Source organism: Adiantum capillus-veneris, chromosome 27 (assembly GCF_014529385.1).
Source record: "Adiantum capillus-veneris isolate H3 chromosome 27, ASM1452938v2, whole genome shotgun sequence".
NCBI classification, from domain to species: Eukaryota; Viridiplantae; Streptophyta; class Polypodiopsida; order Polypodiales; family Pteridaceae; genus Adiantum; species Adiantum capillus-veneris.
The window spans coordinates 11,310,765-11,325,596 of record NC_140957.1 but is presented as its reverse complement, the minus strand read 5'-3'; the positions used below and the strand labels follow the sequence as shown (position 1 = coordinate 11,325,596).

The window sequence follows — 14,832 nt, the reverse complement described above, 5'->3', positions numbered from 1 at the left end:
AGTGCAAGCCCCCCAAGAAGATCAATTCAAGACAAAAACCATAACTGATATTCGGAGAAAAGTGTAAAACAAATTCCTAATGACTAAATTTTTTGTATGGAAAGCTTGAAAGTGGCTTAATTAGGTATCAGGGACCAATCTATAAATTCTATTTTGGCTATGAGAGGGCATGCGGATTGTGATCCATGGTGTCCCAATTTGACCAAAGGTTTACAAAGTTGCAAATGCATGCCCTATAGGTCACATCGCAAAAATATCATGAAATTTGGACCTCATTCGGACATTTAAAAGGCCATAAGACCATCAAAATTTTGCAAGGCCATGGAAATAGAAAACAATATTGCAATACTAATTTGTTATGTTTGATAATTCTTCTTGAGGGTTTTTTCTATGATCCATATTGCTTGTAAATCTCATCAACGCATTAGTTCGAGAAAAATTAGATATTTTGGATCAAGGGACATCAAATCTATGATTTCAAAGGCTCCACCCAAGTGAAGGGATTCAAGGAATTTTGGGATATCATTTTAGTTGGAAAAAATTGGAGATAGCTAGGTAAAATATCTAAATAAATTGAAAGAATACATGGATTGCAATCTATGGTTCATCATATGTGACATAGAGATTTTAGATGGAGCTTTTGTAGGGCATCAAGAGTGTACTGCGAGCTCCATTATGTATTTGGAGCCTATTTGTTGGAAGCAGTAGTTCCTATGGAGTTTCTAGTACCAAGCCTCAGGGTTGCAGATCAATAGAATCTTGTGAAGAGTCAGCCAACTGTAGAAAGGACGCAATATTGAAACTGGAAGAGGATAAAATTCAGAGCATGTATATTGGAAAGGTTATCCAACAAAGAAGGCAAGCTTGGATCAACAGGAATATAAAGTTCAAGATTTTTAATGCAGGAGATTGGGTGATGGTTTACATCAATAAGCTGGGACCAAGACCTGGCAAATTGCACTTTCATCACTGCCTCCATATGCCTACTACTCTGAAAAAAAGAAGAAGCTTTTAGCAAGACTAACATTGGGACACATGTAGACAACACAGAAATTTAACTGACCTTGTGCCAATTGAGACAAAAGTAGGCATCTTTGATGTCTTCATAGCCCAAGGTAATCAAGTGTTCTCGTATGTTGTAGAGAGCCCAATGGTCATTGACTTGTACAATCTCAAAAACACCATTTGACAAAGTAATGGGAATGTCAAATGTCACAAAATCAACAACATTGGGTATCCACTTTCCACTCTTACACATCCAACGGTCTTAGTGGAAGCGTAGGTACAAAGTAGTGCGCACTTTAAGATATTGTATCTCGATACCTGAAGCCCCCACCTAGCACTTGTATTTATCTCCTTGGTGCACTCCCTAAACCATTCCCCAATTATCTCCAAATACAGGTTTTAGTGCTTCATACATAACATTCTTGCTACAAAAACATATTATGTGTAACACTGAATGGCAATGTCTTGAACAAGTATACAAAAATATGCATGGGGTAGCACCAACTGAGCCCTACTGATCTGGAAGCCTTTCTGATTTTTAATGAAGAGAAAATGTCAGAAAGCATCTTCTCCTTCACAGAGAAGAGTTACCAAACATCGAGTTGTGACCATTCCATGCTCAGTAATGAAAGTTTGTCAATTGCAATGATCTTACCATATCCATCCTCCAAGGCCGGCACTACATACTTGTGTGAGTAGAAGAAGATTCTTCTTTGCAACAACATCAAAGGTGGCAAGTTGGGAAGCATCATAGCACCAAGGTCGGCATGAAGAGTGTTGAAGGTTCCTGTGAGAGTCTTAATTGGTTGTTCCTCAACAAAGTCGGATGGGAATATATCTATGACAACACCAAAAACTATCAAGTCAAAATCAAATAACATACATTAGAATTTGCAACCAACAATGTTTTACAACTTACAATTTTATGGAAAATTTATTGAGCCTCCATTCCTCAAACGCATGGAACGCTAAGAGTTCACGTGTTGAACAATGGCCATTGTGCCATTGACCCTATGGTTCTTGAAACCAAGAAGTCTCCCCTTTCAATGTGCGTCAAGGTTGCCACGGTTTTAAACTCGATGAGGCCCGATACCTACAAGTTGCATGAAGACCCAAGTAAAAACTTGCGGCACGCATTCCCCATCAAAATCCCTAGTGTTATGCAAGCAAACGGTTTCTGTCTCATCCTTTAGATTCCTTGAAGTGGAGGGGGTTGACATGGTAGCAACGGAAGAAGAAAGTTATGGCGTTAGAGAGATAGGTTTGTTGCTCCATCAATGACGTGAGGAGGAGAAGTGTTTTAATAGGGAGCAAGGAGAGAAGAAGTAGTTCTAAGGGATGGTGTTGATGAAAGGGAAAGACAAGTGGTGCAGCTATGGAAAACTTCCATATGTGCTTTAGCTATGGAAATCTTAGAGAGAGAGAGAGAGAGAGGAGGTAGAATGGAGGGTAATGGCTGAGAAATGCAGATTTTGGTGAAAGAAAATAGTTTTTTGACCATGTATTTGGTCAGGGGAGCTTTGGGGAGTGAAAAGTGAGATTTAGAGATTTTTTTTTAAAAAAAGGCATTAGAAAATTTAGGTTACTTTATGGACACCCATGAAAAAGGAGGGAAAGCCCTCTCCTCCCACCCCCCCCCCCTCTTTCTAGGGGACAAAGCTATGATGAGGGGAACAAATAGGCCCCTAGGCCCTCCTACCCTACTTTTTTGAGGCTATACATGTGGCCACCACCCTCTTCCTATTGTCCATGCTTAATCATCCCTTAAGCTAAAGGGTCCTTTTGGGGTTCACATTTTTCCTAGTGTACCACCATAAATACAAAAACAATATGCACCACATCTACCCATCAATGTCTCATCATTGCTAGCCCCAAGAGATGAAAATGCCATCACACTATTGTAACTCTTGATATTCCTTTCGAAAAATCTAATCAAAGAATCACTATTATTGAGCAGTCTCTCTAATATGTCTGGTGGTCTTATAAGAGGAAAGAGAGACACTTTCCCACCCCTGCAACACTTTATTCCAATGGATGGTGTCACAACTTCCTTCGTTTCTCACCGCCAAAGACATGCACCACAAAAATCACAACAGGAGGACATGGTTCCCATAAGTTTGTTATGTAAAGACTCGTGTCAACGGCAACATGGAAGGGCGAACTCCTGCTATGCTTGAGTAGGCATGTAGAATGCAAGAAATGCCTTTGAGAAAGTTTTCATAAACATTTAGGGCATGCTCCTCGCTTTGAGCATGTTTGAGAGGACAAAAGTGGCCATCTTGTAGATGGCGTCACTCTCATATATTGGAGGTATGTTGTATTGCCCATTGTCGATGATATCTTCTTAGATGTGTACATCTCTAGTCTCCTTGAAACATGTGGCATATCAAACTATTGCATGTCATGGTGCAAAGTTCTTGTGTGGGCATTCATACCACCTAAGACAATAACCTCACCCTTGTCACAAAGTCTTCCTCTATATTGATACAAGGTTGATCTCTATTCAAGCAAGCATAAAATTTGGAGTCACCATGAGAAATGTACCAACCTACCATAAAATTGGGTGTTGGTTGATGTTATTATGTAGCATCTAAACATGAGAGAGTATGTTGTCTCCGCCAATGACCTTGGAGGACAGTTGGCAAGGCTTGTGGAATGGTAACATCACCATGGAAATGACACAAGAGAGTATGTTGTCTCCGCGATGACCTTGGAGGATTGTTCGCAAGTCTTGTGGAATGGTAACATCACCATGGAAACAAGCTGGCACAAATGCAGAGGGCCCTCTATGATAACCGTGGTCATTTGTGATGAATGGTAGGGTTTCACTTCACACGTATGTAGTGCATTGTACATCAACTTGCTGACGATAATGCTTTTAGGGTTCAGGCCAACTGGCCAGACACCCACCTTATTGCCTGTACTAACCTTAAATCTTTTTATTGGTAATTTAGATCAATAAGGAGTAGTGAGTCATTTTCCAATCCTCATTGATATCTCCACTCAAAACTCTCTGCGTTCTCCTTCCTAGCACAATACACTGAGCACGCACGCAACACGCACTCTTCACAAGTGATATCAAAGTTGATTGGTTGCTAGCAAAAGAGCTTCATCATTGTGAGTGCTTTGTACACTATTTGGAGCTCATTTGCAAACGTTCTTGAGTACTTATGGAGGAGGGTCTTCAACCAGAGTTTTGTCCTTTGATTGCACACGCATTGGAGTGCATTGGTGTGTGCTTACAACAAGTTTTGGAGTAGGAAATTTGCAGCCATGTACGGGGTTGTGGAGCTGAGATTTTAAGCTTATGTTTAAATCATTTTGGAGCTGATTTTGCTGAGATTTGGGACCATCTCGCTATGGTTATTCAACTCACAATGTGGTAGATTAGCAAAAATAGATTTCCACACGTGCATTTTTTGGCATGAAAAATACATTTTTGGCCATAATTTTCTCATACAAACTCAGATTTGTGCAACCCAAAAGTCCTTTAAGGGAGGGGGGGGGGGGGGGGGGGGGGGGGGGGGGGGGGGGGGGGGGGTAACGTCAATATCCTCTCATGCACGCGTGCACGCACGTGCACACACACACACATGATCATAGCGCCTCCATGCATCTACCTAGGGAAGGAGAAACGCAAGGCTGGTCCCATGTTGCCCATCAATGGCGATGTGATGCTCTGCTCATGATGAGGAAAAAAATTGGGGGTGTTCTCGAAACCCACATACACATCGACATTGTGCTTTCACACACACACACACACACAGCTCTTTGGCATCGGATCAATTTCATCATCTCTTTGGATTGAGCATTGGCAAATAATCTTCCAGCTCGATGGCTTCGGCATAGAGCGCGAGAGAGAGCGTATCGGCTTTCTCGATGTTTTGCATCAGCGAGGTGTTTTCATTCGGCGGAAAAAATTGGCATTGACATTCAGTGGTTTCTCTTTTGACATTGGCGGCATGGGTGAGGTTTTCACACGCTCTTTGGCATTGTAGAGAGTGATAGAGAGAGACAGTTGTCGGCAGTGTGGGAGACATGTTACAAATTGTTTTTAACAACAAGCTCATGCATTTTTTTGAGTATTTTTTCTTTGGATTTCCATATTTTTTCTTGGGCATGCTATACAGTTTGTGTGTATGCATAGCCATTGATGGTTTCTTAGAGACAACTCTCAAAAAAAGATTTATATGATAGGGATAGTCACAGGTTCTCTTGACACAACAGATATACAAGCATGTTTGGCAGTGTCATCTAGTACAATTCTAGTGGGAGTTTGGATGCACATGGTTTATGGGTGACTAGCACTTGAGAGTGCTTATGCTCTGTTCAAAGCATTTTACTCCCCACAGAGAGCTAACTTGAGTCCAAATTTTGCTTGCATTGGCACCTGTTTGGGTGCGTGTCTTGTGCTCTTGCAATGACAATTTTATGTTTTTTGAATGTACATTGTGTTGCAGATATTTCCATTGTTCCTCTTTGTGGAGCTGATTTTGGCTTGTTTTGGCACACCCGACCGTTTTGAGACTCGTTTTGAAAGAGCCCTTTCTAAGACTGTGGCTATTCGTGTGTGCATAACCTTTTGTGAGGGTTGTTGTATCAAGTTTTTTGAAGTCGAGCACGGGGGCTGGGTTAACCAGTGTGAGGTGGATTAGGTTGCTGGAGATCCCTATTTGTGGCCTTGCCATAGGACATGTATAGACGGCTATAGGTGCTTTGCTGCCAAGTTGGCAGTCTTTCAACAGTTTCTTTGAGCAGTACATGCCAGTTTGTGCCCAATCAACATCCTTTTTTGGTTCACACACTGTTTTTCATTGACCTTACAATGATTTTGCCGAGTTTTTAGTTGAGATTTTGATCTTTGAGCAGAGGAGACTCTGCTACAATTTTTGCAAAAAAATTTCCATCAATTCTTGGCGTTACTTGCTTGCAGTTAGCTCTTGTTAGTAGGCTGGATCTTCTCAGAAAGAAGATTACTACATTAAGAGATTTGGTGGCACAAATTTCACTATATAAGAGCAGAGAATTCTTGATGTGCTAGTCAAAAAAGGACTTGCAGCTCCAGTGAAAGAGCGCAGAGAGGATATGCACATTGATGATCAATGGGAGGAGCTTGATGCTCATGCAATGACAACTATTAGGTTGCATCTTGGTGACTCTATATCTTTCACGATTATGGACAAGACCAATGCTAAAGAATTGTGGGAGTCTTTATGCTCAACATGGGATGGTAAGAGTGCATAAAAAAAAGTGTTTTGTATGAAGAAGCTTGTGCATCTTAACATGGAAAAAGGTAGCAGTGTCAATTCACACATGACCAAGTTTAACAATGTTTTTACTCAGTTGACATCAAAGGAGCCTAATTTTGATGATGAAATGAAAGCCATGTTCTTGCTATGTTCTTTGCTTGCATCATGGGATACATTTAATACTACCATTAGTAACTCTGTCCCTAAGGACAAGCTCATTTTTAGTGATGTTACTAGTGCTTCGCTCACGAAAGAGATTCAATGTCAGTCTCTTGACACTAGTGGGCATGATGATGCATATATGGCAAGTGAAGTAGCCAAAGAGACAATCAAAGGCAAAGAGGTCATAGTTGTAGTCGTGATCGTTCTTAGGATTGCAATAATGTGCATAGTAAGAGTCGTGAACATGACACAAGGAACATTGACCACTACCATTGTCACAAGAAAGGACACATGAAAAAGGATTTCCATTTGTTGCAAAGGGAGAAGGGTAAAGCCATTGTCATAAGTTCTAACCTCCTAAGAGCAGTGTGAAGATAGAGGAGCCCAAGGTCATTGAGTCTCCCCATTGATGTTGTTCCTGACATGCCGTAGTCATCAGATGTACTGGTCTTCACTTCTAATTTAAGTCAAGAGACTTTAGCTCTTGTGACAAATGATATGCATAGAATTGGATTATTGACTCATGTTACTCCTCACAAGGGTGATTCTCCAATTATGCTTCTGCACATGGTTTGGTTATGCTGGATGATTCTTATCGGCTTGAGATATGTGGCATTGGAGATATGTGAAATTGCATATGCACACAATATTGAGTTCATGTTACAAGGTGTTGGACATGTGCCACAACAAACTAAGAGCTTGGTTTTAGTAGGATGGCCTAATGATCTTGGATACAACAATGGTTTCTGCATTATTAAAAAAGGTAACTTGGTCACTCAAAGAACTTTATCCATGTAGCCGAGCTACCTCTACTAAGTTGCGGAAAGCTCAAAGGTAACTTGGTCATGCTCAAAGGCCAAAAGTCTAGCTCTTTATATTCCTTGTATGTCTTCTGTCAAATAGAACTCTATCCATGTAGCCGAGCTACCTTCTACCTTCTACTGAGTTGCGGCATAGCCGGTTTGGTCACATGAATCAGAAGGGAATGAAGCAATTGCAACGTTTAGGCTATATCCATGTGCTGAAGTATTTTGAAATTAATGTGTGTGAGCATTGCATATACGGGAAACAGACTAATCTTACCACTTTGCCATTAGATCGAAAGTCAAGAAATCCTCTAGATTTGGTCTATGTGTGCTTGTGCCTGGGGGACATTATATTTCCCAACTTTCATAGACAACTCTAGTCAAAAGGTGTGGGTCTATCTCTTAAAGAGGAAAGATGAAGTCTTTAGTGTTTTCCAAAAACTCCTTGCCATGGCCGAGAACTAGTGAGGCAAGAATATGAATGCTTTGTGCACTGAAATTTTTTTAAAAATTGTAGCAAAAGAGGAATTCGATGGCAGTTTACTACGCTATACACACCCAATCAAAATGGACTTGATGATCGCATGAATAGGACTATCCAAGACAGGGTCACTTCCATGCTGTCTATGTCAAATTTACTTCAAGAGTTTTGGGGAGAGGCTGTTATGACAATGGCGCATATAATCAATAGGTCGCCTAGTACACCGTTGAAACTAAAGATTTTGTAGGAGATGTGGACATGCAAGAAGCATGATTATGACATATTACATGTATTTAGATGTGAGGCATTCTCACATGTGCCTACAGATCTTAGAAAGAAGTTGGTCCCCAAGTCACACAAATGCATCTTCATTGGCTATGGTGCAGATGGACATATGGGTTATCGTCTTTGGCACCCAAAATCTTGGAGAGATATTCACAGCTCATAAGTGATCTTTAATGAATCATGCAAAGACATCCCAAAGTGAGATTTGAGGACTCGCCTCAAGTGAAATTGTGCATATAGCTTAGTCTACTAACGATGTACCTACCACTAATAGTGCTCTAGAGAGAGCTAGTGATGCTCTCTCAAAAAGTGAGATTCGAGGATGTTGCCTCAAGTCCAATTATTCGAATAAGTTAGTCTACTAATGATGTACCTACCACTAGTAGTGCTCCACAGAGAGAGGGAACCACCTAGGTAATAAGAGTGGCAAATGAGAGAGAGAGAGAGAGAGAGAGAGAGAGAGAGAGAGAGAGAGAGAGAGAGAGAGAGAGAGTCAACAAGATAAAGAGATAGAGAGGGAGAGAGTGAGTGAGTGAGAGAGAGAGAGAGAGAGAGAGGAGGTCCTTGGCTAGTTCACTAGAGGGAGCAGGGGCGACAATGGACAATGGTGATAAGAGGAGGAGCGGCAATGTGGGGTAGTGGTGGTGATGGATTAGGGTGGTGGTGGCCATGGGTGGTAAGGGGAAACCATGGGACGTAGTGGTGGTGGGATGGGAAAAAAAACTCGCTCCAAAGCTTGCTTCGTACCCCCCCGATTGTCAATGTGCAAAGCCTTTGGCTTCTTGCCTGACTGGTTCTCTACCATTGCAAGGAATTTATGAAACATAGCAAAGACTTCATCTTTCCTCTTCATGATCTATAAATGTCAGGAAATATAATGCCCCACTAGAGATTTATGTGGCATAGGCCCACATAGAACACTATGCACTAAATCTAGAGGACTCCCTAGCTATCAATTCAATGGCGAAGAGGTAATCCTAGTCTATTTGCCATAAATGCAATGATCACACAAGCTGAAATCGGAATAGTAGGACTCATACGTTGCTCAAACACTAAAGTTGTTTCATTCCTTTCTGACTCATATGACCAAGCCAACCACAACTCAACAGATGGCAGTTCAGCAACATAAATGGGATTCTCTTTTACAAAAGAGACATACAAAGTGTACAATGAGCTAGACATTTGGCCCTCCATAATGAACAAATTTTCCTTGTGAATCATCTAGCAGCCATTATCAGATTCTTTAGTATAGCCCAAACCATCAAGCTCACGGTAGTTAACTTTGACACATGTCTGACACCTCGAAGCATAAGCTTAGTGTCGATACACGTATATAACTTCACATCTCCAACGCCACAAATGTCAAGTTGATACGAGTCACTTAGCTTGACCGAACCATGCCTAGGAGCATACCTGGAGAACCACTTCTTATGGGAAGTAGTTACATGGAAACTAGCACTTTAGTCAATGATCCAGTTTTGCACATAATACTCATCAAAAGCCAATAATGCATTTGGACTCAAGTTAATAGTGAATATCAAGACATCTGACGGTTGTGGCACGCCAGAAACAACCTCAGCTAGTGGAGATTCAAGTACAGTGAGCTCCTCGATCTTCACACCGCTCTCCGGAGGGCCAAACTTGACAATGGCTTTACACCCTTTACAAATTGCAAAATGCGGAGATGGCCTTTCTTCTGGCACTCATAGCATTCTACATTTTGCAAGTCATGTCCACGACTCTTGCTACGAGCATTCTTGCAATCCTATGACATACCACAACTAGGACTGCAACCTTTTTGTCTATGATGACCATCACTAGCCATATGTGCATCGTCCTGCCCACTAGTGTCAAGAGACTGATGTCTAATCTCTTCCATGCATAAAGCACTCATAACATCATTGAAAGCAATCTTACCACTTCGTGCAGAGTTACGGATGGCAGAGTGTCCCACGATGAAGGCAAAGAACACAACAAGAAAATAGCTTTCATTTCATCATCGAAATTGAGTCCCTTAGATGTAAGTTGTGTAAACAAGCTGTTGAACTCATTTAAGTGTGAAGTGATACTGCTATCCTATTTCATATTCAAACGCATGAGATTCTTCATAAGAAAAACCTTATTTGAGGCACTCTTGCCATCCCAAGCTGAGCATAATGACTTCCATAAATCCTTTGCAATAGTCTTGTCCATAATTGTAAAGAAAATGGACTCACCAAGGTGTAGGGGATTGGTCCCCATATCAAGAGCATCAAGATCCTCCCATTGATCATCAATGTAAACTGCACTCTTTCAATGGCGCTGTAAGGCCCTCTTTGACCAACACATCAAACATATGCTGCTTTCTATTGTGAAGTTTGTGCCATCAAACTTCTTGATATAATACTCTTCTTTCTCAGAAGATCCAACCATAACTAACAAGAGTAAATGCACTGGAGAGAGACTAAGGATTTATGGCAACATTTCTGCAAAATTTTTGGCAGAGTCTCCTTTGTTGTACAGGGATCCTCCTTTGTACAGGGATCAAAATCTCAACCCCGAAACAAGAAAATCAATGCATAAACCATAACAAAGTGCTAATAGGGCATCAAATAGCATACAATCTGCCTTAAACTGAGTGACCTACTTCTCTCTCTCTTTAAGATAAGAGAAAGCTCAATCTCTCTCCCCTTGTGGCTTGTGGAGTTCAGCCCCTTGCCACCTTGATACATGAGGACTTTGTGCCGAGCTCACAATACCTCCATAGCCATGGAAGCTCTGAGCTTCGATACATTGCAGATGTAGTCGAAGTGAAGCTTGCTGGGAAGAGGGAAACGCCGGGAGAGGAGTAGCACCACAACCTTTAGCTCTGATACCACTTGAAGAGTGCACATGCGCAGATGCATGAGTGCAATACTGTGTGAGGATGGAAAGCATGAAGTTGATGGAGCACAGAGAGTGAGTTATTCTCTCTTGCTCCTTATTCTGTATTTAAGTAAAGCGAGTTAGTAATGATGGGAAGTAACAGGCATGAGGCTTGCTCTCCTTGTCTAGTTAAGCTCTACTGCCACTATGGGTCAAGCACCTTTACACGCTATGCAACATCTATAAAATGGAAATTGCACTCTCACTATCCCCTAATTGTGAACTAATGCAGCGAAAGAAAGAAAGCAAAGAAACAAAAATCTAAATAAGAGGTGAGATTTAAGATTGAGAGAGAGAGAGAGAGAGAGAGAGAGAGAGAGAGAGAGAGAGAGAGAGAAAACTTTTGCAGGTTGCACGTGTATAGGTCAAGACGTGGGGCGTGAATCACTCCGAATTTACAAGCTACCTGATTTTACTTTTTGCTCCAAATCACCAAGTTTTTTGAATTTACAAATGTGCATCAAATGTGCGTTGGGTGGAATTCCCTCAACTGTAGGTCCCATTTGAAGTTGCTCGTGTGATATAGTGTGGAGCCCCCCCCCCCCCCCCCCCCCCCCCCCCCCCCCCACCCCCCCCCCCCCCCCCCCCCCCCCCCCCCCCCCCCCCCCCCCCCCCCCCCCCCCCCCCCCCACCCCCCCCCCCCCCCCCCCCCCCCCCCCCCCCCCCCCCCCCCAACACACCACACACACACACAACCACCACCACCACATCTCCATGGGATACCCTAAGTGCACCTACCCATTCACCTATTAGCGGCGTTTCTGGAGGCGTAGTTGGTATTGCCACTGACCTAGGGAGTAGTTGAACCACCTCCAACAAAAGATATTTGTAGCTTGGCTGCCTATTTCCTGTAAAGTGAGAATATGCAGGCAATGAGTTTACTGAAACAATGATTACAAAGTTCCTTGGAAGCAAAAATTTGCTAAATATGGGATTATAGTGTCATTTTTGAAGGGCCCTCTAATATTAGGAGGTCTTCTTTGTAGGCCACAACTTTTAGCGATTTAGCACGTGCCCATAGAGACTCTACAATCTCCTCTCTTTAAAAGGACAGTCTAAAAGAACCGGACCACTTTTGTCCTTGTATGCACTCCCATACACTTGTTATACAATTGGTTGCAGGTCTAATTATAGACCCTGTGCAAATTGTTCGATCATCAATATTGAGTTTATAATGCACCTTGACTGCCTATGGCCCGTGTCAGACGCAACCAGATGGACAAGTGTACTGATGAGGTGGGCAAATCACTCTTGGTGCTTCTTGCCTTGCCTCTCACACCCATCTAGTGGACACAGAAGCAATGTCCGAGCTGGCTCCCAAGTCATGGCCATCTTCCTCCTATTAGTGGGTGATCTCCCCATGCCGCCTTCCCTTGCCCGACTGAAGGAAAATGCACGTGATAGGTTTGGCATGTTGCAGATGACCTGCTGCATACCGCCTTGTGTGATTACCAGGATCGGAAATGCCTTGAGCTGTGAAAAAAGGTAGTTGCTCGCAAGCAGCCAGCTAATGCTGCATGCGTACACGGCCCATATGCCTGTTAAGAGTTGAGTGGCGCCCAGGGCGAGTGGGCATTGGGGACTATGGGGTTATTGGGCTCAGTTGAAAAATGAGCGGTCACACCTCAGGTGTATTTCCAAAAACAGAATGGAACGCAGCTTTTCAAGGAGAGAATCTTGCTCACTTTAAATGTTTTGATTGATCAAAGTTTCCCTCCTAAATGAGGAGTCACGACGCAGCATTGCCTAAAGTTTAGCTTATCACCTACTCTTTTTCGAGTACTATAGACTAGGAGGGGCTCAAAAATCAAGGAAATGTTCTAAATTGAGTATATTGCGTCCCCCCACGGCTCTAACGGGCCACGGCCCGTTTTACGGTTGCCCAAACAAATTGCCCGGTGTGGACTCGTGGAGTCTGTGGTTGACACATTGGACTTGATGGGGCATAATGTTTTATGGATATGGCTGTCGCGGACAGTAGACCCCCTGTGGCCATGACGACGAGGACGTAGGATGGGGGAAGGCTATCATGTCCCTTCTCGTGGCTATGAGTAGACCGCCCGCCGGCCCTCCTTGGAGCTCGAGGCCCAACTCTCGTCAACAGCAGCAGTCGAAGAAGCACGTTCTGCTTCTTCAGTATTTTTGCGGCGCCTTCAATAATCGGCGGAGCCAGCTCCGGCTGCGTGAGGCGCCCCCCCTTCCCAATGGCGCTTCCCGTCCCCACCACCACCTTCCCCATCTACCTGCAGGCTACCACCTGTTTCTTCTTCCCAACCACCTGGTAACCCTTCCTTTACTTTGCAGCTGGTACACGCTCACCTGTGCGCGTGTGTGTGCACGTATGCATATGCTTCTTGCTGATTGTGGCCCGGAACAAGAATTAGTGTTAGGGCTGGATCTGGTATGGAGACTGTACTCTGATTCTGATTATCTGCGCTGATGATGATCAGGTGACCAGTGTTTTCGGGCCTGCCATTTTTGAAGCATCCAAGTTGGATGTAATGTTTGTGGGTGTACGTGAAGATGAGCATCCTGATGATGTGCCGCGCATTTACACTCTCACGCATTGTGACCTCACTGCCATGCTCACGCTCACCATTTCCACCAGCATCAACAAAGCCCAGGTGCGCATTTTATGTGTAATTATATTATATATATGTTAACTGTTGACGAGGTCGTGTGCGACATACCCATTCGTCTCATGGATTTGAAGCAGTTGTAGTGCAGTTGCAAGGCTGGTACAAAAGGCTTCAAAGAGATGATGTAGTAGCAGTGTGGAGAAGATGCCAAGGAGATATGTCTCTTCATGTGCACTGCCACATCAGCGGTGGCCACTGGTTTCGAGATGCTTTTGCCAGGTTGCGATTCCACATCTTCAAGAGGGAGCTTCCGATGGTGAGCTAGAGCTAGCTTTCCAAAGTTATAGATGCATGCCCTTCAGCAAACAAAAGCCATGCTCCTCCTGTTTAGTTCTTACTTGATTCAGTGGTTTTTCATGAATACTTTGCTTCAGGTGCTCAAAGCATTCCGGCATGGAGATGGAGCTCTTCTGAACAAGTATCCAGGTAGGTATATTTATAAGTCCAACGTTGCTCGTTGATCAAGAGGAGGAGCGGTGCTCTGGAGTCTGTCTTTTCAAATGCACCCAGTGTAGCCCTAGGGTTAGAGACGTCATGCAGTGGTTTCATGGGGAACTAATCAAAGCGAGGTTTTGTGATGTTTGCGGCAGCAGAGCTGGAGAAGGCCCCAGTGTGGGTGTATTTCCACTCCAATGTGAAGGAATTTGATAAAGTTGAGTGTTGGGGGCATCTAGCACAAGGGGGGCAGTTCGGAGGCCAAGGCATGAGGCAGGACATTGATGACGAGGAGCCAGCCCAGACGTGTAGAGTACCATGTGACTGCTGCTTCCCAAGGTGATACCAAACAATGTGGCTGCTAAGTTGGTCATCTTTTCTTTTGCTCTTGCGAGTGTCAAATCTCTGCAAATGTTAAAGCACACACTAGCCCATTTATACATTCAAACTTGCTCTTCCAACGCCATCACTAACTTATTTCATGGGAAAGTTGTCCCCTCAACTCAGTCAGTCATGTATTAAAGGGCAGCTGGGTCTTATTAGATTTTGTGCTACCCAAATTTCATTTGTTATTCCCTTTGGTGGAAGGTTACTCTCTCTCTCTCTCTCTCTCTCTCTCTCTCTCTCTCTCTCTCTAAATTGGAGGTAATTTTGTCGTTTTAAACTACAGCACTGCGCCATGAGAAGGCCTGTCTATAAAGGATTTCTCTCTCTCTCTCTCTCTCTCTCTCTCAGAATGGGTACCAGCTGCAGAAGGAAATTCAGAAAATTGATTATTAGAGTATATTCCCTCCTGTAGTGGCGTCGTGGCCCACCATGGGGACCACGTGCGCTGGAAATCGCTCTGCATTGCTCGGCTGCTGTGG

The 14,832-nt window shown here is 43.3% G+C and overlaps 1 protein-coding gene across 1 annotated transcript; it reads left to right on the top strand.

The window, feature by feature from the left end:
- The first annotated feature begins 12,818 nt into the window (after nucleotides 1-12,818).
- On the top strand, nucleotides 12,819-14,563 carry LOC147421505 (protein STAY-GREEN, chloroplastic-like). The gene is made up of 5 exons (XM_086503410.1): nucleotides 12,819-13,173; nucleotides 13,343-13,516; nucleotides 13,620-13,787; nucleotides 13,906-13,957; nucleotides 14,125-14,563. The coding sequence occupies exons 1-5, from the start codon at nucleotides 12,922-12,924 to the stop codon at nucleotides 14,307-14,309; spliced, it is 831 nt and encodes a 276-aa protein (XP_086359536.1). The 5' UTR covers nucleotides 12,819-12,921; the 3' UTR covers nucleotides 14,310-14,563.
- The last annotated feature ends 269 nt before the right edge of the window (nucleotides 14,564-14,832 follow it).